Source organism: Heterocephalus glaber, unplaced genomic scaffold (genome assembly GCF_053883595.1).
Source record: "Heterocephalus glaber isolate CG9 unplaced genomic scaffold, H.glaber_assembly_v1.0 deba00001494, whole genome shotgun sequence".
Lineage (NCBI taxonomy): Eukaryota > Metazoa > Chordata > Mammalia > Rodentia > Bathyergidae > Heterocephalus > Heterocephalus glaber.
The window spans coordinates 6,222-29,348 of NW_028258318.1; the positions used below are offsets into that span (position 1 = coordinate 6,222).

A 23,127-nucleotide genomic window follows, 5' to 3' on the forward strand; every position below is an offset into this window, starting at 1 on the left:
CTGGACCCCCTTTTAGCCAATGGCCCGGACAGCTAGGATTACACATTTCTTTCTATTGAAATTACACAGCTCTCTGCCTCAAAACTCTTCTGTTGCCTGGAGGGCTGGTCCCCTAGATAAAGCCAGTTTGCGTCCAGACCTCCTACAATTATTGCTTCAAATGGCCCCTTTTGTAAATATCTTTCTGAACCATCCTTTTTATAATACGTAGTTCTATCTGCAGCCTGGGATTTCCTCTCCTTTCTCTATTTTTCTCCATAGTACATATCCTCCCCCAAAAGCTAAATTTGTTTCTCTGCAAAGTACTGTATTGATAAAGATGAGCTTTACCATAATTAAATGGAAATTAATTTATAGCCTCTATCTTCCCTTGGAGGTTATACAAAGATTATGCATCAAACTTCCAGACCTACTCAAGATAAAGAGACTGACCTTTTGGAACCTACATAAGAGAAAGAGCCTTATCTCATCTGTGTACTGTCACCCTGTGTTTTAAATCTCACAAGACACTGAGCTAAGTCAGCTCCAATATTGTAGATAGGTAAGTTAATAAGACACCTTGTAGTCAGAAAGAGCCGGCCCTCAAGGATTCATTGAAGGTCTGCATTGCAAAAGAAGAGAAACAGCTACACCCTGGTACTTTCCCTGGGGATGATTAGCAGTGATTGATATTCTAGTATCAATCACCTGGGTGGGAGACCAAGATTTTAACCCACCCCTTCCAGGAAAGATCCCTGACCCATTCTTTACCAGAAATCCATGTTCATTACTTATATGCTTGCTATGTGACTTGCTTCCCCATTGGATTCCCATTTAATCACCATTACCTACGTGACCATACTTGTCGTAATCTTACTGGTTGATCATAGTTTTATCCCATCTCATGTTCACCTTGTGACTTCTCATTGGACCAATATTACCTAAGTGATTGTACTTGTAATCTTACTAGTTGGCTATAGTTTTGTCCCACCTTGAACCCACCTCATCTTGTGGCTTTGTCCCATAAGACACCTTTGAGAAGCAGGGTCTGTGGGCAACCCAGTTTCCAGGTGTCCCTTCCTGTCCCTCTCAGGCAGGAGCCACCTCTCCCTCAATAAATTCTCCCTACTCTAACCTCCGTTGTCCCCAGAATTCATTCTTCGATTTTAGAGAACACGAATTCCGTTTGGGATATCTAACAGGTTTGGGATTTCCATCTATTCCCCCTATATCACCAGGACTGTCTCTAAATGACTACTGTCAGAGCATTAAGAAACTTAGTTCCACTGTCCTCGAAATGAACTGTGGAATCTGTAGCAGTGGAAATGGCTATATAGATCTGATGATGTCAATATTGTGTACAGAAATTGGAGGACGTTCCCGGCGAGTCCAATTTAGGCTTGGAACACAACTGGAACTCAGGAGCACACTTCCGCTTCCGCCCTAGATCCTTCCCGCCTCCGTTGCACTAGGATCTGTTAGCCTTGCTATCTGCTGACCGGACTCAGACTTGGGGGGAAGGGTTAGGTGACGGGAATAATGCGACCACGACCACCAAGTCCCAGGAAAGCTTTGTGGAGACAGAAAACTGGTTCCGGTAGGGTGACGATTGGGGACCACACCCCAAAGGAGAGGGATTTGTTTCCTTAGGGGAGATTTTTCGGGAACGGACCAGGAGCAAAGGTGAGTTCCTGTCCGGGATTAGCCAGCGCGGTTAGGAGGGGAAGCCCAAACCCCTGGCAGCTTGACCAGTTTAATGTTCACGTGGCTACTCCGCCGATATTCATCAGGTACCTACGAAGGCCACCCCTGGGACTCCAGCATGGAAATTATGATCCAGTCGGCCTCTCCCCCCCAATAAGGAAAGTTTGGCGAAGAGACCGAAAACTCTTAAGCAGCCCAGGAACTCTGCTCGCCTCTGTGGTCCCCATTACTAGGGAGGCTGAGCAGGAGAATCGCTTGAGCCCAGGGGTTGAAAGCCAGCATGGAAAAACAGCGAGACCTGTCTTTTTAAAAACAGCACGGATGGGGGCCGGGGATTTAGCTCAGGGGTTCCGGCGCCTGCTTCAGGCGCAAAATCCCGAGTTAGATCCCCGGTACCAAACAACAACAACAAAAAACCCGAGCACGGATGGGCGAAAGATTCGTTAAGGTTGTGCTCAGTAGCAGAAGGAGCTCATACAATAGAGGCCTTGACTCCAGGCTCTGGGCTCTGTCGGAGACACCGAGGGAGGGAAGGTGGAATGAGTCAGGATAAGAGATGAAGGAAGAGAGAGAAAGGACCTGTTGAAGAGCTTGCTGAGTTGAACCTGAGAGAGGGCCATTGCAGCACTAGCAGAAAGGTAAGGACAGGTGATGTAAAGTTAGGGCTTATTGTCAGGTCACCAGAATGACATGTTTTACCTTGTGAAAGGAGCTTAGCCACCACCAGAGCACACTGTACCTAACCACCGCAAGTGCCTGTCAGCTGGGTGTCACTTGTCACTGCACGCACTGCTCTTGAGGGACTGAATGAAGGTGAGGAAGAAGATGGGAGTGTGGGTGTGGCGGCAGGGGTAGGGGTAGCTTGAATGTGGGGAGCTGTCCGGGATCCGTTTGTCATGGATCAGGTCTTTGCCCAGTTTTCAGCAGGGATAATCTTTGCTGTGTAGGACCTTGTTGCTGAGTCATAGGATGTGAACTGTGGCTGTGACAAGAGATCCCAGGGTGTGGGGCAGAGTCTCCAAGCTCCTAGCACTTGGGTGCAGGGCACTTGGGAAGACCTCAGAATTTTCTGAGTGTGTCTGATGAGACCTGTTGTGGCCTGAGAGAACAGGAAAAGCAGAGGCAGCTTCTCCTGAGGAGAGGAATCCTACACACTCTTTGAGATCCTGCAGGTTAATTCCCCAGGATTTACAAAGGTGAAGAGACCTAGGCTCTCTGCTCTGTCACATTCTAGCTCCATGACCTAGGTCAATGAGGGGGACCCATTTCTTTTTACCAGAACTGTGACAGGGCCTAGTCAATTTCTGTCGGATGAGACTTGGAGGCTGAGAACTGAAGTTGCCCGGGACACTCTGTGGTAGCAGGTTAGAGGACACTGGTACAGGTTGCAGAGTCTAAGTGGAGGCCTGGAGTGCCCAAGTGCAACCCTTTGGCCTTTTTGTCATCTCAGCAGTCTAAATCTATACAGTTGCGGGTGGGGAGACTTTGCTGAAAGTGCTGGTTGGAAACAGAGTTTCTGCCATCCATGAACCTTGGAGGGAACAGAGAGCTAGGAGCATGAGGTCTGGGTGCCATAGGTTCCTTCCCAACATACCAAGATGCTCAGAGAACATGTAATAGGGAAGTTAGGGTGGAAGGGCAGAAACTGTATACCAGTGCTTCATATAACTTTATTCATTCTCACCCAATCATAGAAAACAAGTGTTATTTTCCTTGTTCTTCAGATGAAGACACAGGTTTAGAGAGGCCATTCATTCACCTCCAGGATCTAAAGGCTAGTGGCTATTCATTTAATTCATTTAATGGACCACTTTTCTTCTACTCAGGAAGTTGGCCTGTGATCTGTTAGCTTGTGTTTTGGTCAGGATCCAAGTGCCTCTTCTATAGTAACAAGCAAACCTTGACACTCCAGTGGCATAACCATTAAAAGCTCATTGCCTTTGGACATCAGAGTTGAACATGTTTGATAGTGAGATTGGGGTTTTCTTTTTGTTGTTTTTTGTGAGGTTGGGTTTTTGATGCTCTGCTCCGTTCTGCCTTTCTGGGATGCCTGTGTCTCACTTGTTTAGCACCAGGGTAATGTTACATTAAAATCAACAGAAAGTAATAATACACATGTGTTTATTTTATGACTCTACAGTCCAGCTTTTATTAATACTTTTTTTTTTTTTTGCTGGACTAGGGTGGGCAGCTTGAAGAGTCTCAGGAACCTATGCAAAAGTCTTGGTTTTGGCTAAAGTCATGACCCATTTGACCTTCATTGTGTTCCAGCAGTAGCCTTAAGCAGGGTTAAAAGCTACCAGTGTGAAAGCAGGCCAGACATTCTGTGCAAGGTTTGCAGGTGTAGCGTGTGGAAATCTACCTGACTTGGGGAGAAATGGAGCTGCTTTGGTTTGAGAGGAGCTGTACAGACACACAGTAAAGGATGTGGCACTATGAGAAGAATTGTAGCAGTGAAGCACCCCATCTAGGGTATTCTCCTATTCTTGAAAAGGGGAAAGAAGTGGAGGCTGGAGTGAACTATCTTATCATGGGTCAACCTGAGTGAAAAGTCCTAGTGCTGGACAGACTTGTCATGTGACCCAGATTGCTAAGGGAGATCAGACATAGAGCATTACTATATGTCCAGCAAGACAGTGTGGGGTGGGTGTGGTCCCTAATATGCCCACATTCGGATGTATCATAGTTCCAGCCCCCCTTCTTAAATGATTACGCACTTCAGGATTTATAAGTGCCCCAGGCTGGGTCATGTCATCCTGGAAGCCTCCAAAACAAGGGTGAGTCTGAGGGTATGACTGCAGGTCTGCCCTTTTGCCAGCTTCATCTCTGACACTGGGATGCCCTTTTGAAGAGTCTCAGGAACCTATGCAAAAGTCTTGGTTTTGGCTAAAGTCATGACCCATTTGACCTTCATTGTGTTCCAGCAGTAGCCTTCTCACTGTGTCATCCCCAATCCTGAGGCTGAGCTCCTGCTGATCAAATGAGGGGTCATTTCCCTCGAATTTTTGTCTTCTCCACTGAGAGGTCAGTTATGGCATTCCCCAACCCAGTCTTACCATGTGGCTATGTTACAGTCCCATTTCTCTATCATGAAGACCCTTTGCCATGCTCAGGGGCTTGTTCAAAAGACAAGTAATATTACCCAGGACCAAAGGCCTCACCTGTTCTCTCTCTATTGTGGTTTGCTTTCCCTTGGTGCTGATGGCACCTGCAGCCCCATCTGCTGTCCCATCCCGCTCCTTTAGGTCTAGTTGCTTTGTACTTCTCTGAAAGCTCAAGCCTGTGTACACCTGTGTTCCTGTTTCACTCAACCAGGACTGTTCACATCACGTGTATGTTACTTCCAGAACTCTGGTACAGCTTCTCACTTATTAGTGGTGCTCATGACAGTCACTGTGAATGAGTAGGGGGAGCCCAGGTAGTCTCCCCCATCTGCTACCTCCATTCTCATGCACCAAAGTGATCACCCTCAGGAGGAGTTGCAAATGTGTATAAGGCCAGGGTGAACACAAGAGAGACACATTGTGGTCCCTGAGTAGAATGGTTTATTCAGTAGCAGAAAAAGTCATTTTGCTAACTGGAGGCACACATAGTCAGACCCTGCTCAGGCTAAGGAGCCAGACTGTCAGGGAGGCCAAGGAAAGGCCAGGATGGAAATGTTGTCATAGTGAGGTGACGGAGGTCTCCTGGGGACCAGGTAGGAAATCCAGGGTTCCTACCGTATACTAGTGTAGGCTCCCTCAAGGGACACATCCTGTGCTCTTGGTATCCACACCCAACCCTGCAGTCTTGCTTTCCATTTCTGTAGCCCTTGCACTCCCCAGTCACCCAAACCTGCAATTTTTTGCTCAATTCTGCTGTAAATTACTCCTATTCTCTTGTCTGGCTTGATGTCCTTCACCTCTCTTCCTCCATACCTTTGTGGGTTCAGCACAGCAGTTTTCTGGAGAGGGGCAAGGAGAATTTGATTGGAAAGATAACTGGTGAGTAGGAAGGAAGCCCTTTATCCTGTGCATTGTGACCAACATGGAGATTGAGTCCTTCGCTCCTCACAGTGTGTTCCTCATTACAGTAGGGTATGTTGCCTCCACACCTATTGAAACCAACAGTGGGCAGAAATCTTATTTTGTTCTCAAGACTGATATTGTTATGTGTGCTCACACTGGACATCTTCTCTCTCTGTATACACTATAGATGCCAAATTCCAAGAGGAGGAGATTGTCAGGAATTGTCCTGCTCCATTGAGGCTGCCAAGCCAGGTCATCTGACTGGCTCCTCCCTGTTCCTCCTCCCTGACCAAATGCACAGTCTGCTGGTGGGGCTGTTCCAGTTCCTCCTGAAGGATCAGAGCAGGGGCCCAAATCTGTGCAGATATATGTCCCATTCCTGTGCCTTAGAGAAGGAAATGACTAGTCATGGAAGGGGCTAAGGGCCACAGGAGAATGAAGAGGAATCTGACTGGGACACTGTATGTGAGAAGGAAGAAATTCTGCCATAATGTCTCAGTCAAGACATGCAAATCCAAAGCAGGTTGTCCTGACAAACTAAGGTAACCGGGGTTTGGGGAGAAGAGAAGATGGGAAGCAATGGCTACAGGGGTGCAAGCTACCTTTTGTGTGAGGGGAAATGATTCAGGACTCGATTAAAGGGGGTGGTGGTCAATATTGTGAATGTACTAAATGTCTCACGGTTTACGTATTAAGTTGATTTCAGTAGGTAGAAATTAGAAGAAGAGAGAAATGCTCCGAATGCACAAGGACCTGATAAGTTAGAGAGATCTAAGAGGTAATTGGTTGTTTTATGGTGGTGGCACCCTCGAGCCAATGACCGGTGCCTATTTGACACCTACTGTACAAATTAGAAACAGAGGTCAGAGGAAAGATGTATACTGGAAGTGGAACTCCAATTTCAACTAAGTGTGTTTGACCATAAAAACTATACATTGTCCAATAGGCACATCTTAATTCACAGCATATCTTGATTGTGTAAGCCTGATGCATAGATGATTAGGGCCTTACCTTCAGAATATAAAATTACAAATAGTATTTCTTAGAAAGGGTCAGTATATAAAATCTTGTATTATATTAAAATTAAAAAAAAGAAAGGGCCAGTGCAATGGTGAGAGGGAGTTTGAATGTGAGTTTTCTAGTTTTCCAGTAAATATGTCTCTCTGCAGTTTCTGGAGTATGCAAGTTGCTTATGTGTTTTTTAGTCATCAACACACTTTGATTGTGTACCTACCAGGGGGAGGCTTGCTCTGAATATTTAAGATACATCAGTGGACCCAAGAGGAAATTATCTCTGCTTTTTTTGGCTTACTAAGTAGAAATAAACATGAATATGTGTACCCAGTATTCAGAGTGTGCTAGAAGGTGATAAGAAAATGTGGAACCAGGAATGAGATGAACTGTTGACAAATACCTCTTTTTGCTGGTGCTACTAAAAAGAAGAACAAATATATATCTAGGGCACTTAGAAGCACTAGGAATTGATGAACAATCTTGGAGCCCAGGAAGGGGAAGGGAGTGGGCAGCTGGCCTAGGATGAGTTCATTTATAACAGGGTGGTATTGGAAGGTGTGTCCCAGAAGGAACCTAGTATAAAGGATGTGGTTGGAAATGTAGCCTTCAGTGAATGTGGCCAGATAGGGATGATAGGAAGTCTTCACAAGCTGGTAGGACTGGTGCAGGACATTGGCCTCAAGCGCCCAAGTCAGGTGGTCCTCCACAAACTGAGTTCCAGAATTTGTATCACCTGGAAAGTCTGGTCTTGTGTCCACAGGTGACCACACCTGTGTCCATCAAAAGTCTTGCCCTTAAATTATAGCTGGAGTAAATGCTGTGTAGCTCAGGGCAGCAGAGGACAAGTAGCTCAAGCAGATGCTCCCCACCTGCCATCTGGATGGACAGTGAAGCATAGAGAAGGTGTGGTGCTATATATTATGGGCCCAGGACTAAGGGGAGTATGGGGCATACCTGGAAAGGGAGGTGAGTGGTTGGGTGCCTATATCTGGAGCAAAGGTTCAGGCCAGTCAGGCCTGGAAGACCTCACACAGTAACACCTGTCCAGGGACCATGTGAGGGCTCCTAGTATATGTCGTCATCTACAGCAGTGCCTTGGCAGAATTCAAGCCTTTCTTCCTGGCGCCCACTCAGGTAGGGAGATACTGGAAACATCTCCCCAGAGGGATGCAGAAAGACAGGTCTAGGTGACTGACAAAGCCTGGGAGGTAAACAGGACCACAGGGCAAGCTCTGCACCCTTGTCTCCCAGACCTCCTCCACCCTAGCAGCTGCCTTCATTTCAGCCAGAACCCTGCCATTGGTCCTCAGTCCAGTCTGGACACTGGTCTTCCTCAGCTGGGTGAAGATCCTATGTATATGATAGGGACTAAAACACATGAGCACATGGCTCATCCCAGAAGTTCCTGGGCCCAGGGAGAAGGTTATGGCATTCTGTATCCCTTGGCCCATCACATCCCCACACTATCAGATTCCCATGTGAAAGCTGCATCTTTTTCCTCTGTGTTCACATTTACTTTGACCCATTCCTGACTTGTCTGGCAACAGCATTGAAAACAACATTGTCCTTCGTTGTGCCATCTCTAAGCCTGTTTCCTGGGACCTAAAGCCCTCAGGATCCCATCCTGAGGACCCCTGAGGTTATCCTCGCCAGGCCCAGTGTGTTATTTGTGATGCAGGAGAGTACAGGGTATCACTGAGCTTAGGGAAACTGACATTGGCCCAGGAGAGTCAGAAATGCTAGTGCTCTGAATTCCTTTTCTCCAGAAATAGGGGATCCCAGGAAGCCCAGAGTTTCTGCTAGGGCTGAGCTAGATGCAAAATGGGCATTTTTTCTAATCTTGTTTCCTGCTGAAGGATCCCCCAGAGAAAGTCTTCTGGCCTTGGTGAAATAGAGGAAGGAAGGAAGGAAGGAAAGGAGGGAGGGAGAGAGAGAGAGAGCGAGAGAGAGAGAGAGAGAGAGAGAGAGAAAGAAAGTGAGGAAAAGGAAGAAAGAAAGACGAAAGAAAGCCAGCTTCTCACCTAGAAAGCCTCTGTGACAGGGTAGGAGAGAAAGAAAACACTTTCATCATTGTAGAAGTATTACAACTTGAGTGTGATGTTCAGCCGGGCAATCTGCTAAGAGTTTTAAAGACAGAAGAAAGATCATGTTGTAACAGCCAGCTCATCTAACTGCTCCTAGATCTCCTAACAAACAGTAACCTGTTCTCAGGTAGAGGATATACCTGCACTGTGGGTCACAGAGCATTTGTCTGTATTCATCCAGGGTACCTGCCCATCTCCGTGTGCCGGTGACTTTAGACAAAAGGAAAAAAGACTCCTACCTCCACAACAGAGGCTGTATTTGCCAGATTTCTTTTGGTTTGGTTTTGAAGACTTCTAAATCTGTTGAAATATACTTTTTATATAATTAAAAGAAAAATTACAAGCATTTAGTAAGTGTCTATAATGAGTGTACTGGGTTCTTACCTTAGTACTTTTATATCCAACTGTTCATATCCCACACTTTACCTCAACCTGTTCCAGCACTCCCCTTCCAAGATTCTGGATCTTGTTCCTCAGTATTTTCCTTGCATGCCTTCATTTAATTCTCACAACCAGCCTTATGATGTAAATGCTGCTTTTACCCTCACTTTACCCAGGAGGCAACTAAAAGCTTGTAAAAATATTAAGTCACTTGCCCAAGATCATACAGCTAGTGTAAATTCATGTTTTGATAAATGATTGGATTTTTGTCACTTTATTTTATGTATTTGATTGTGTCAGTCAAGATAAATTCAGTTGAGAGTCAGAAAAGAGGAGCTCTTCTTTGAAGAGCCACACAGTAAATATTCTTTCCCCTGTAGGCCGTAGGGTGTCCAGAGCATCTACTCAAATACAGTTATAGTGCAAAGCAGCCACAGATAATACATAAAGAGCATGCTTGTGTCCCAGTCAACCTAGATTTACAAAAAGAAGTGATGGGCAGAATTTGATTGGAGGTTTATAGTTTGTGGACTTGTGGGTTAGGTAAGCTGCAGTGACAAACAGTTCTTAAAGCTAGTTGGTTGACACTATGAAAATCAGTATGGAGATACCTCAAAGAACTAGGACTACAGGTCCCATTTGACCCAGCTATTCCCCTACTGGGAATCTTCCCCAAAGAATTAAAGGAATCATACCACAGTGATACATGTGCACCTATGTTTATAGCGGCACAGTTTGCAATAGCTAAAGCTTGGAAAGAGCCCAAGTGCCCATCGACTGGAAACTGGATAAAGAAGATGTGGTTTTTTTAATAAAATGGAGTACTACTCAGCCATAAAGAATGAGAAACTAGAGACATTTATAGCTAAATGGATGCATATTGAGGCCATACTCTTAAGTGAAATAAATAGGACACACATGTGTAAATACCAAATAGTTTCTCTAGTGTGAGAAATTGAAAGTGTAAATAAGGATGAAAATGATTAAAATGAATAATTGATAATTTGAAACAGGAAAAGGTCCAAGGGTTTGGGGATGGCGAGAGGGGAAGGGGAAAGGGAAGAAGGGAAAGGAAAAATTATGAGAAAGAAAAAAAAATGGAATCCAAGTCTGTAAATAGGGAAGGGTGGAGGGAGTGAAGGGCGCACAGGGAATGGGAGAAAAAATAAGAACTAAGATACATCATGTTCTGGTACAAACACCCAATGATAAATGTAAATGTATTGTATACCTAAAATGTACCAATAAATATATATATAAATTTTTTTAAAAGCTAGTTGGTTGAATATAGCAGAAATATAGCAGAGTCTTCAATAGGAAGACTCACTGCTAGACACTCCTGCAGTAAGTCTCTAGCCCCCACTTGCCCTTTGGCGGAATTTTATTATTCATCAACCAAGGTAAAGGTGCATGTGTAGATGTGTAGAATGTGAAATCACCTTGGAAACTAATGCAGGCAAGGCTTTAAAGAGAAGTCAAAGCATTTTCAAATTAGAAGCAAGATAGACAAAATATGTGGTTGTAATTAGAGCATTGTCCATCAAGCTATGAAGGCACTAATTGTAGGAATGGAATTTGGGTGCGATTACTCCAACCTCAGCTATGGATGTTATCTTGTATTAGCCCCACAGCTTCATAGCCTATTACTCTGGTCTCGGCTGTGGCCGTGAGCGGGGAAGTCATATTAACCTGCGCCCTACCGCAGTACTCATGAGGTACTACTGTGAGTCATGTAGCTTCAGTCAGACTCACTTCTTTAAGCCAGTTGAGGGATTTAACTCTTTGCATCCTGCACTGCTTATAGCATGTTTTGGGCATAATCAGTATTGCAGGCTCTGGCAATTCACCGTAGTGACTTAGGAACCCAGATGCTGAAGACTTCATTTCAGCCTGTGCTCCTGGGTCACTGCATAGCTAAAGGGGAGCACTGTGAGTTTCTTCCATATGGAAGTAACAGAGATTGCTTATCTTGTTTCACTGACCAAAGTCAGTCCCATGGCCACACCAACTTGAAAGATGGTGGGGAAGTGTGATCCTACAATGTGCTGCAGAGTGGTGAGGTGGAAATCCTTAGAAAATACAGTATCAGCATTTCTTTTTTTAGGTACTGGGGCTTGAACTTGGGACCTTGCCCTGCTAAGACAGGCGGCAGCACCACTGAGCTAAATCCCCGGCCCAACTATCAGCATTTCTTGCATGCTTACTGTGTTCCAGGCATTGTTCTGAGTACTTCATGTGCACTGTCGCATTTAGTTTTAGTGACAGCCCCAGAGTTTTATAAATGAGGAAAATGATTTAGTCTCTCGACTGTATTTCAAATGTACAGGATATTGAAAATAGTAAAATGAACATCATAGTACTTTTCATCTGAATTTATCATCAGTTAATATTTGCTATATGCATGTTTATCCATGTACACACACAGACATGTACACTCGCACCCCATCCTTTATTTGCTAAATTATTTCAATGTAAATTGCTGTCATGGCATTTCACCCTACATTGTGTTTGGTCCTCATGTCTCTTAGTCTTCTCTAATTAAGAACAACCCTTTCTCTTTGGAAACAAATCTTTGCACATGTTTCTATACCTTTAGGCTAACTTCCCTCAAGTAGAAGTCATGGGGAAGAGGATATGAAGTCCTTCATGGGGCTTAATACCAGAATGTTGCCAGCTTGCACTCTGCACAGCCGAGTACAGGATGTCCATCTTACAGTAATCTTACCAGTGATGCACTGTAACTTCTAAGCATGCTTCCATTTTGGGATGGTGGACTCCTGGTGCAACAGAACTCATGTTTATTAATTTGTACATTAAGAAGACAGTTTGGGGGACTTCTGGGAAGATGGCAGAGTGGTAAGCAGGAACAAATCAGCCTCTCCAAGATTTGGAATCCAAACACTGGAGAATAACAACTTGGGGAAGAAAAGAAGGAGATGGATCCCTGGGACCCCGGAAGCATATGATCAGAAAATTGGAGCCTACAGAAAAACTGAAGAGACAGACCACAATGCCAAAAAAGGGAGGGGTAATCTGCACTTTTTTCCCAGCTTGAATCTAAGAGACCTAGTGAAAGTGAGTGACTCCAGAGGGCTTCAGGGAGAAATGCACCAGTGCAATGGGGCAGTGGATGCTGTGTGCTACAACACCTGGTATGTGGTGCCAGTCCAAGTGTGTGCCATATTCCCTGGAGACAGTGCTTGGTCAGATGCCATTCTAGGGAGGAGCCAACTGAACCTGGGACTCAGAGCAGCTGTGGGTTGGCTTCATCTCAGGACTCTCAATGTTTAACTCCCACAGTGACTGTGTGAGGGACAACCATAGGAGATGTTCAAGGTCAGGGAGCCATGCTCAGGCCACCAAGAAATACCAGGAGTGTTATAAGATAAACTGACTGAGACTCTACCCCCGTGACCAGAGGGCCAGTTCAGCCTGAATTCCTAGAGATTTAAAAGTTCTAGAAGAATTCCATGATAAGCCTACTGCTGGCTTGCTGGCTAGCATGGAACTCAGCTTTGACTGCCTCCTTTGTGTACCAGTTAGAGCAGAGTTATGCCTAGCATGGGACACTGCCACAAAATGGTGGATCCCAGAAGACAACCACAGACTTGAAATCACAGAGAGATTTCTCTTTCTCTTTGCTTTTATTTTTTAAAATTTTTGTTTGTGTGGTTATTTTTCTCAGTTTGTTTTTGTTATTCTGTGAGTGTGAACTTTTTTTTTAAGATTTGTTTTGTTTTGTTCTTGTTTCTGTTTTCTTGTGCTTTCCTTCCCTCCTGTCTTCACCAGTTTCCTGAGGCTTGGATAATCTTCCTTTGTCCTTCAGCCTTGTTTCTAATCTATTTTTCATTTATTTTTGTTTCCCCCCCACACTTCCCCCTTTTCAGTTTTCTCCCCTTAATTATTTCTCTCTTCTTTTTACTCTCTGTATAAGTTGTTTCTTTATTCTCCCTCTTTTTCTTTTATCTTCTATTTCTTGGTATCAAAGGATCGAACTTGGGACCTTGCACTTGTGAGGCAAGTGGCAGTTATCTTCTATTTCTTGCCAGTTTTTTGTCCTGCCTTTACCCCATTCTGTGGACATCCTTCTACTTCCCAAGAAGATCCTTTGTACCATTTCTCTCTCCTCTGTCTCATATCATAGAATTTGAAGATTCAAAGTTTTTTTTTTGCATTCCCCTTTCCCAAACCCTAAATTGTTAGTAGTATAACCACAAAGCTTTGTTAATTATTTACAGAGTTAACTCTGTAAAGTTACTGTTAAATTCTTTTCTACTACTAGCAGAGAGATAGCTGTTACATTCTGTACATATTAGCTGTAAGTCAATACTTGAGTTGCCTTAATGTTTACATAAATATTGACAGTTTCTTCCCTAGGAAAAAGGGTGGTACATAACTGCTTCTTCTGGTATATTAATATCTAATTTGTCTCAGATAATACTACTGTAGCTGTTTCATTTCATATTTATACAGTCACATAATTGTCACTATTTCTCTGTGAGCCAGCACTCAGATTGCTTTTGTGACATTGACAACACTAGATAGAGTACATTCCCAGAGAACTTGGTTGCTGGACTAACTAAACTACATCCTCTTTTCCCAAAATGTCTAACATAGTCAAATCTCATCGCTGTGACAAAGGATGAGAGTTAGTCATGGGCAAAATACATCACTGAAAAGTGCCTAAAGAGATCTCAATACTAGCAACAGACTCTTTAGACTAGAAGCGTCCACAGACCTCAAATCAAAACAGATCAGACAAATAAAAACCATACAAACATGGGAGGAAAAGGCAACAAAACAGCTCTTTAAACCCCCAAGTCCCCTGAAGCCAATCTAGGAGGCACCAAGGGGCGGAATGGTATAAACCACACACACACATTACCCAAAAGCAAAGCAGAGGAGGTTAGAAAACAGTTCAAAGTGACACCTAGGGGGATTAGAGAAGATATAACTGAACATGTAATGGAAGTAATAACCGAAAAGATTCAGGAGCTCTCAGAAGAAACTAATAGAAAGCAAGATGAGCTAAACAAAATGACACAAAACATGAGTGACCAGTTGACCAAAGAATTAGAGTGCACAGAATGGCTTAAATCAGAAATCCAGAAGATTGTATGGGCACCAGGTTGAACCAATGTGAGACAGAATTTTGGAACTAGAAAACAACAATGCCTTTAAATACCAACTATCTAAAGACGCTTTAAAAACATGAAGAGAAAATAAAAACTCGATCCAACTACTGCTAGAGGATGCAAAGAAGACTAAGCTAAGAATAATTGGAATAAGTGAAAAATCATAAGACAGTTTGTAAAGGTTTTGCTTCCATAACGATAGATAATGTTTTCAACTCTGTGTGAGACTTTGAAGAAAAATAAAAGTACTGCCATTCTCTGGGGAAAAGTTCATATAAGTCCCCACGTCTCTTAGAGTATTTTTGAGCCAATTTAGAGCAACACTCTTTAGAGTAGCCTGGTGAGTTCAGAGCTGAAGTGCTCCTTCAGCAAATGCACCCTTATTGGAGGGGATGTGGTATTGGAAGAAAAGGATTTAGATTGATAGGTCACACATATTTGGCTCCTTAGTCACAGGGTTGTACATTAAAGCCCAAAGATAGCAGTCTTGAGTGTGCTCTGGGGTAAGATGGAGAAGGGACACTATTCAGATGACATTGATCCTCCCTGTTCTCCTTAGGCCTGGGGACACATGGCTGTAACTGTAGTGGCAATGTCCTTAGTCCTCCAAATTCTCAACTATAGGAACTGCTCTAAGCCCTGAGCCTCTTTTTAAAGAAGAGCCTAGTGGCTCACTAGCTCTAAGGTCTCTGCTGCCATCCACATGTGGATTTACCCCTGATGGTTTAATTCCGTAGTCCTCTGGAGTAGGGAGCTATGCTGGCACTGCAGCTGCTTCTCTTTCCTGGCTTTGTTTTTCTGAATGCAGTGCAACTCTGCATTGGTCTCAGTGTAGGGTAATCCATAATCTTATAAGTTGGATGCCTTACGAATGAGTACAGTTGTGTAACCCTCAAAGTTGTGTGGTCCAGATGTCTTGTTTTTCTTTTTATTTATAAAATTTTTTTTCTTCCATGCAGGATCTCGATACATACTTCAGGCTGGCCTGGAACTCACAGTGATCCTTCTGCCTCAGCCCCTTGAGTACTGGAATTACAGGAATGTGCCACCGTGCCTAGTATAAATTTTTTATTGGTATGTGTTTGAGTACATAATGATGATTTGCACTGTGAGGAGTTGGTACATGTACACAGCACATCTTAATTCTTTTTACTTCCTGTTCTCTCCCTTCCCCCTCATTCTATCCATTCTCATTTGCAAAACAAAAGATCTCAGATTTTTATTACCTAGTTTTTTTTAACCTTTATTTATAATTTGGGTTTCTGGTATAGGAGAAACCATGTGATTTGTAAGCTTGTGTGTCTGATTTATTTTCCTGAACATCGTGGTTTCCAGGTGCATCCATTTTCCTGTAAAAGACTCAACTTTTCCTTCCATGTGATAGAATAGTACCCCATTGTGCAAAAACACCACATTTTCTTTATCCATTCCTCTGGTGCTGTGTGAGTTGTTTTCCCAACTCTGTGTGCTAAGTGTCTTCCATTTCCCGCTCCACGCACTACCGATTCTCACGGTGCTCTGTTCTGGAGACTGACGTATATGTATTAGTACAGCAAGGGAAAACTTTACCTTGGCTTCCACCTGAGGGGGCCCACCGAAGCCTATGCAAGCAGGGTGGCAGAGATTGGAGGAGGGGAGGAAGAGAGTGAGGCTGGTATTCATTCTGCCTTTTTTCTCTAGACCTCTTTTCAGGACAGCTGCTATGTTGCCCAGCGCAGTTCCGACAACTTCTTCCATACAAAACCTATAAGCAGTAAGGTACCTGGTTCCTTTCCTTTTCTAGTTTTGTTTCAGGCAAGGTCTTGCTATGTATTTTAGGCTCTCCTTGAACTCAAGTTCTAGTCCAGGTTAGGCTCAAACTCATGGTGATTTTACTGCCTAGGGTCCTGAGTGCTGAGATTATAGGCCTGAGGCACCATGCTCAGCATGGTTCCTGTCCTGAACTCGTTGCCCTCTCCCCATCACATCTTCGTAATTCTGCCTTTGGTTATCCACATTTACAAAATCTCCACTTATACCTGTTTTTGGGGACCTTATGTCCTCTCCTTTAGAAAATTTGTTACAAGGCTAGATTAGAGAACATTTCTTCTGTGTAGCACTGGAAACTTTCCCTAGGATTTCTGAACACTCTATCAAGCATGGCCCATCCATCTATCCCCTTGAAATTGTTATTGTTTTGTTTCACTCATCTCCTTGAAATTGTGAGTTCTCATTAGGAGCACAGCAGATTGTTAGGAGTCCTGATGAAAAGTCAGGAGGTGATATTCTTCCCTGGAGCCTAAGGTAAATGAGCCCAAATTGATTTATCTCTTCTTCTGAGAATCCAACATGTAATGTCTTCTCCAAGAGAAAATTCTTTTTACCCTTTTATTTTTTGGTCTACTGAAGATTGCACCTAGGGCTTTGTGCATGCTAGGCAAGTGTTCTAGTATAAAGCTACATCCATGCCCTTTTTTAAGGAAGAAAAGTGCTCCTCTTAGAAGCCAGTAGTGAATGTTCTTGAGGCTTCTCTCAAATGCTACACATTTTGGAATAACAGTGACTCCAAAATATGTCTTTATAATTACCTTTTACAGTCAGCTTCCATGGGCAACTGAGAGATGGATAAATTAGCTTGTCAGGATACTTGTAACTGTTAATGCCTAATCTGCAAATAACTGTAATAAGATAAAGTCTGAGTTAAATAAGTAACAAAGGGCAGCAACAGAAGTGTTTTCAAAGGCCCCAGAGGAGGAAATGGGGACAAAATTCATCTGCTTGGGAGCAGTCAGAAGCGGTGCTGGGGCAGAAGCATGAAATATGGCAGTCGGATGGGCATGATGGGGCCTGAGGAGTTTATCTTCCATCCCCCCAGACTGAGCTGGTTCTCTCGGGGAATGAGCCTTCCCGTGGGTCACTTCACCAAACACTCATCAAACGTATGCCTGTTGGGTTAGCCTGCCCTGCTGAAAAGGCAAAACAGTGGGTTCTGGCTTGGAGCCAGCTACCTAGGTTTGAGTTCCCAGTTCTCATGTGGGACTTGGGGTAGGATGCTTCAGCTTCCTGGGTCTCATTTTCTCATTCATGAATTGGGAACATTAATACCAACCTTCACCTTTGGCTATTGCGAGTATGAAATTTTGCAGGATAGAAAAATGTTTTCTTACTATGCTGGGCATCCAATAATTTCCTGAGAAATAAAAGGTGTTTCTTCTGTTTTTATAACAGGCAGTAGTGCTGAAGCTGAAAGGAAAATAGGACATATTGGCGGTGAAAAACTAAAACAGTGCAGCTACTCAGAAAACTGGCATTTCCTCAAAATATTAACATAGATTTACTCTGTGAGCTAGCATTTCACTCTTAGGTACAAACCAAAAGAATTTAAAATAGATATTCAAATACGTACTTGTACACAAATGATCATGGCACTTTTAACAATATCCAGAAAGTAGAAACAACCCAAATGTCTATCAATGAAAGAATGAGTAAGTAAATTTTGTATTTAGTGAGCGGAATATTATACAGTCTCAAAAAGTGATGAAATATGACAACATGCTAAATATGTACTTTTTGAAAGCTCGGGTTGCTATAGCCACTCTGTACAGGGCCAGTTTAGAGGGTTGGTCCCAGCTAATCTGTGACCAGACTCCTGGGTTGGTCACTTATGGTGTCAAGATGTCTTCTTTTGCTGCCTTTGAGTCTCCATAGATGAGTCAGTTGAGCGAGCAGCGTTCCTATGCTGTCTGAGCAGCCCACCAAGATCATAAAATATCTGCTCAATAAAGAAGTCGAGAGGCAAAGCCTTACCTTCCTGGTTTATGCCCTAGTTAATGTAACACCTAGGGAGGGTTGTACACCATGCCGCACTATGCCACACTAACGTCCAAGGATGGACAGAAAGCCACTGCTCTGCCACATTGTGCCACTGCTCTGTCTGAACATGCAGCTCCCAGTGATCCTAAACCCAGTGTCAGTAAAGAACTAAAGAAGCAGAGGCCGGGGCTTTAGCTCAGTTGTTCTGGCTCCTGCCTTGCAAGCGCAAGGTCCCGCTTTCGATCCCTGGTACCCAAAAAAAAAAAAAAAAAGTTTAAAAGACAGTTTATTTGAAGATGGGGAAGGAAGAAAAGAAAGATGACAGGAAGCTAGTCTGGCCAAGTAGGGAGAATTTGAAAGTGAATTTCTCCTGCTTACATTAACTTTGGAAATATATTGTCTTCTGAAATAAGAGTGACATGAAGTATCTCACTTAATTTGGAAATCAGTGAGAAATCGTCACAGAATTCAGAGGCCCTAAATTACACTGTTTTCCAGTATCTTCCTAATTCTTTTTCCATTGCCCCAAATCACAACAGTCTACTTCTTTCTACTGTCTGTCCCATAATAAGCTCAACCAGAGAGGCATAGAGTGGGGGCTCAGAATACTAACTCTGAGGGTCTTATCTTTGCAAATATGTTAATAAAGACTTGGTTGACACTTTTTGTGGCTTACCAGCACCCATGCAACACTTGACCCTGAGGGACAACCTTGCTGTGGTCGGTGCTCAGAGGAGTTGCTCCTCAGCTTCTAGGTGCACATTTGTGCCCTCTAGCAGGGTAGCAGGACACTAAGTCTCCCAGCAGGGGTCCATCGGTACTGGGATACTCATATACTTGGGCTCCAAGAGTACATCTCTTCCTCTTTGGGATGTTAGTATTCTGGGACCACCCAGGGTTGTCTGAGGGAGGTGACCACACCTCCGACATCTGCTGCCCTTTCTGCCAAACATGAGGCCTGGTACCTGGCAGACACTCAGCCTTTCCTGCTGAATGAAGAAACCAGTTCTGACTAGAAAACCCAAGCTTCTGTAGAGAGCCCGTTAGAAATACAGAGGCAATGGTGAAGTCCAGGAAAGAGGAAAATCCTGAATGTCGCTGGAGGTTTAGGGGCTCCTAGGAACCACCTAGTAAATAGGGAGACAGAGGACAAGGGCAGTGCACAAGACTCTTGCCCTTCAGCATGACTTGGGTTTCCAGCTGGTTAATATTTCACAGACTCATTAGGAGCACTCTGTACCCTAGACCCCTCTGCTCTTGTCCCTAGATTCCTGGTTCAACTTCTAGCTGAAAAGTCAAGGCTTTAAAGACAGTATTAAAATGAACATAATACAATATTACCAGTACACTCACCACCCAGATTTGATGTTAAACATCACCCTTGGGGGGTGAGTACGTGTCACAGATACTAAAACCTCAGCAGCCTCCACCAGGGCTCTGAGTTCCAGCTGCCAAGTGCCAACATCTGACTCCAGGTGAGGTAGCTGGATGCAGCACCTACAGCCCTGGCCCTTCCATTTCTGGCTTCTTCCCTGTTTCCTCCTACAAGTTCTCATGATTCTGGCTGTCATCTTTGATCTTTTCCTCCTGCTCACCCCCCCTTCAATCATTCTAATTCTTGCCTTTCTACCCCCATATACACCTTGAGATGTTCCACGTCTCATCACATCAACTGCTTCCCACTCCTTCAAGGCATCACTTTGACTCTTTCTGACCCAGCTGCTCCATTGTGATCGCTGATGTAGATTCTGCCTTCATGCCCTGCACACCATTAATGCAGGGTACTAGAGAAACAATGCCTAGGAGAAAAGTAGAAATAAGCACTTTTTCCTTGGGCAGGCTGAGCTTTGGACAATTTCTTTTTTTTTTTTTTTTTTTGGACCAGGGATCAAACTCGGGACCTTGTGCTTGCAAGGCAGGCACCGGAACCACTGAGCTAAATCCCCAGCCCCTTTGGACAATTTCTGTAGGCTCAATTTAGTTCATATTAGACCTCCTTGGCCAGGTGCACTTGTACACAAGCTGCACAACTGCATCTGGGGGTCCCTGTCCAGTTCAGGTGCTGTACTCACCTCTGGGGGAATCTGAAACCATTCCTGCCTCACTGATCTACACTCCATGTACAGACCAAATGATGATGCAATACAAGGGTAAATCCCTCTCCATGGAATTGTCAGTGGCACTGCCAATAGGCCTGTAGCCTGGAGGGAATAGAAGGAAGTCTTCCTCTTTGCTTCTTTGGAAGAGCTCCAGTCTTTATCATTGCCTTTGGATGTCTATCTCCAGGTTTCCAGCAGACTCTTCAGCCTTCCAATGCAGACCCTTCAACATCCAGACAGGGACTCACAGGTGACTCTGCAGTGAGCTCCAGGCCTTTGACATTTGACTGGATCCTCCACTCTCCAGCACGCACACACACACACACACACACACACGCTCACCCACTTAGTTATACACACTACACACTAATATTAAATCTGTTCATCTAGTGGATCCTAACTGATACAGTGTATGTTGGGAGAGGTAAGAATGTTTTTGGAGGGCAAGCATCCCTTCCATAGAGAGCTCAACACTTTTGTTTAGCTGTGTCAGTCTTAGTGAGGCACACATTCAACTTAATTGAGTAAAAAATATGAGGGCCCTCGTTCTAAGGCACCACCAGGGCCCAAAACACCTGCCCAATGTCCTGGTTCCTATTGACCAGACATCTGCAGTGTTCGGGGCTGCGAAGGACACCTGTAGGACAGTAGGTGTTTCCACACAGTTGCTGAAGAGGTGACTGGAGGGGAGATGGAGGGCGTATGAGTATGAGACATCATTCAGGATCCATCTTCCTTGGACCAGGTACAGCTCGGCCAGGAAGAAGCACAGATGTAACAGACATTGTTTTTGAGGAAGGAACTTGGACTCTGCCGCTTGTTGAATGAGCCCAAGATGACTGGAACAGTCTAGAGCCTCGTAGCAGAAGTGTGCAGGGGACCCAAGTGGACCTCAGAGAGGGCTTAGTGTGCTGAGTGAGAGGTTCTGCCTCCTAAAGAAAATAGGAGGAAGGTGGCAGTCCTCCCATGAGAGTGAGGTCTGTGGAGCAGTCCAAACCCTGCTTTCCCCTCCAGGTTACTTCTGCAAAGATCACATGGGTGGATGGACTTGGGCTCCCTGCTTAGTAACAACTCAGCTCATTGACCTTGGGATTTATGATTAACGTATATTCCCAGGAGCCAACGAGGTGGCACCCAGGTCTGCTTCCCAGAGCTGGCGACAGGCCCTAGACGGTGTCTTCTCAATGCCATTTGGAGCCTGAGAGCTTGGGCCACCGTCTACACTGTCACTCCACAGTAGAGCAGCTAAGTGGACAGGGGTGGAAGGTCAGGCCTCTCCATATGGTCCAGGAGCCCCTGAACATTACTGGGGATCTAAAGGCCAGGCCATTTCAGAGTTTGGCCCTTTTGCCTTCTCAGCAGCCTATGCCTTTACCCTCAGCAGGAGGATTTGTTGATCTTTTGCTGGGGATCACAGGATTTCTGCAATGGATGGAACCTGGGGAGGGAACAAAGGCCTGAAGACAGAGGTCTGGTGCCCCAGGTGCCATCCCAATATGCCAAGAAGCCCAGAGAGACTGTGTTAGGGTAATGAGGGTGGAGGGGAAGATACTATGGATATCAGTGCTTCATATATGTTATTCTATTCAATCCTCAGCAGCAGTATGTTACTGTGCTTTTCAGATGAAGATACAGAGGCTCAGAGATGTTAAGTGACATGCTCAAGGTCGAACAGCTAGAAAGAGAAGAAACCAATGTTCTAACCAGGTGTTTTTGATGCTCACTTTCTCACACTGCTAGTTTCCTGCTTTCCCATCAGTGATGAAAGAAAAATGTAGCCTTGAACTGGTCTCCCTTATTCTGAGAAGACCATGGTTTGTGGGAGACTCACATGGCTTTTTCCTCTCCCTCCCAGGTCTGTTCAAACGGTGTGCCATCAAGTCTAGAGGTCATTTGTGCACCCTGATATTTTTGACACTCGTGTCCCCATGGCTCCTTATCACATCCGTAAATACCAGGAGAGTGACCGAATACCAGTGTTGGACTTGTTCTACCAGGGCATGGTGGAGCACATCCCTGCCACCTTCCGCCACACACTGAAGCTGCCCCAAACCCTCGTGTTATTAATTGGGGTGCCCCTGTGCATACTCCTGACCTGTGGATCCTGGCTGCTGGCTCTTTTGTCCAGCTTCGCCCTCATTGTTTCCCTGCAGCTTCTTGTCAGATACCCCTGGAAGCAGTATGTGGCCACATGTTTGCACACTGACATGGCTGACATCACCAAATCCTACCTGAGTGCATGTGGCTCTTGCTTCTGGGTGGCCGAGTCTGAAGGGGAGGTGGTGGGCACTGTGTGTGCTCTGCCGGTGAAGAATCCCCCGCCGGGGAAGAAGCAGTTGCAGCTGTTTCACCTCTCAGTGGCCATGGAGCACCGAGGAGAGGGGATAGCGAAAGCCCTGGTCAGGACTGTCCTCCAGTTTGCCCGGGACCATGGAAATGATGAAGTTGTGCTTGACACCAGCATAGTGCAGCACAGTGCCCTGGCCCTCTACCTACGCATGGGCTTCCAGGAGACAAACCAGTTCTACTTTTCCATTATCACAAGGCTTGTAGCTATTCCTACAGTTCATTTAACATACTACCTCCCAACAGCCGGGCATAGTGGTGCACTTCTGTGATCTGTGCACTCGCCAGGAAAAGGTGGGAGGATTGCTATGAGTTCTAGGCCAGCCTAGAATCTCAGTCAGGATCCAATTGACTCAGCTGTACTAACAAGCCAATCCTACATTTAAGTGGATAAACAATAGAATCTTATCACTGAACACATCTGAATCTAGCATTTTTGAAAGTGGAGTGGATGACTCTGCTCCATTCTGTCTTTCTGGATTATCTATGTTTCCTTTATGTAACAGCACACTAATGTTGCATTAAAAAATCTGTGAAATGTTAATACACGTGTTTCACTTATGAGCCTGTAGAGCAGCCAGTATCT

The 23,127-nt window shown here is 44.6% G+C and overlaps 1 protein-coding gene across 22 annotated transcripts; it reads left to right on the forward strand.

Moving 5' to 3' along the window:
* Window positions 1-1,412: 1,412 nt before the first annotated feature.
* Window positions 1,413-23,085, forward strand: LOC147825758 (N-acetyltransferase 8F1-like). 22 transcript variants are annotated; one of them, XM_087184326.1, is made up of 5 exons: window positions 1,413-1,662; window positions 4,608-4,707; window positions 15,264-15,378; window positions 21,312-21,902; window positions 22,051-23,085. In XM_087184326.1, the coding sequence occupies exon 5, from the start codon at window positions 22,124-22,126 to the stop codon at window positions 22,811-22,813; it is 690 nt and encodes a 229-aa protein (XP_087040452.1). In that variant the 5' UTR covers window positions 1,413-1,662; window positions 4,608-4,707; window positions 15,264-15,378; window positions 21,312-21,902; window positions 22,051-22,123; the 3' UTR covers window positions 22,814-23,085. The 22 variants fall into 22 exon arrangements, with proteins under 22 accessions (XP_087040452.1, XP_087040440.1, XP_087040437.1 ...); XM_087184314.1 differs by lacking the exon at window positions 4,608-4,707 and adding an exon at window positions 15,985-16,062; XM_087184323.1 differs by lacking the exon at window positions 4,608-4,707 and adding an exon at window positions 15,985-16,062 and having other exon boundaries at window positions 1,653-1,769.
* Window positions 23,086-23,127: the final 42 nt, after the last annotated feature.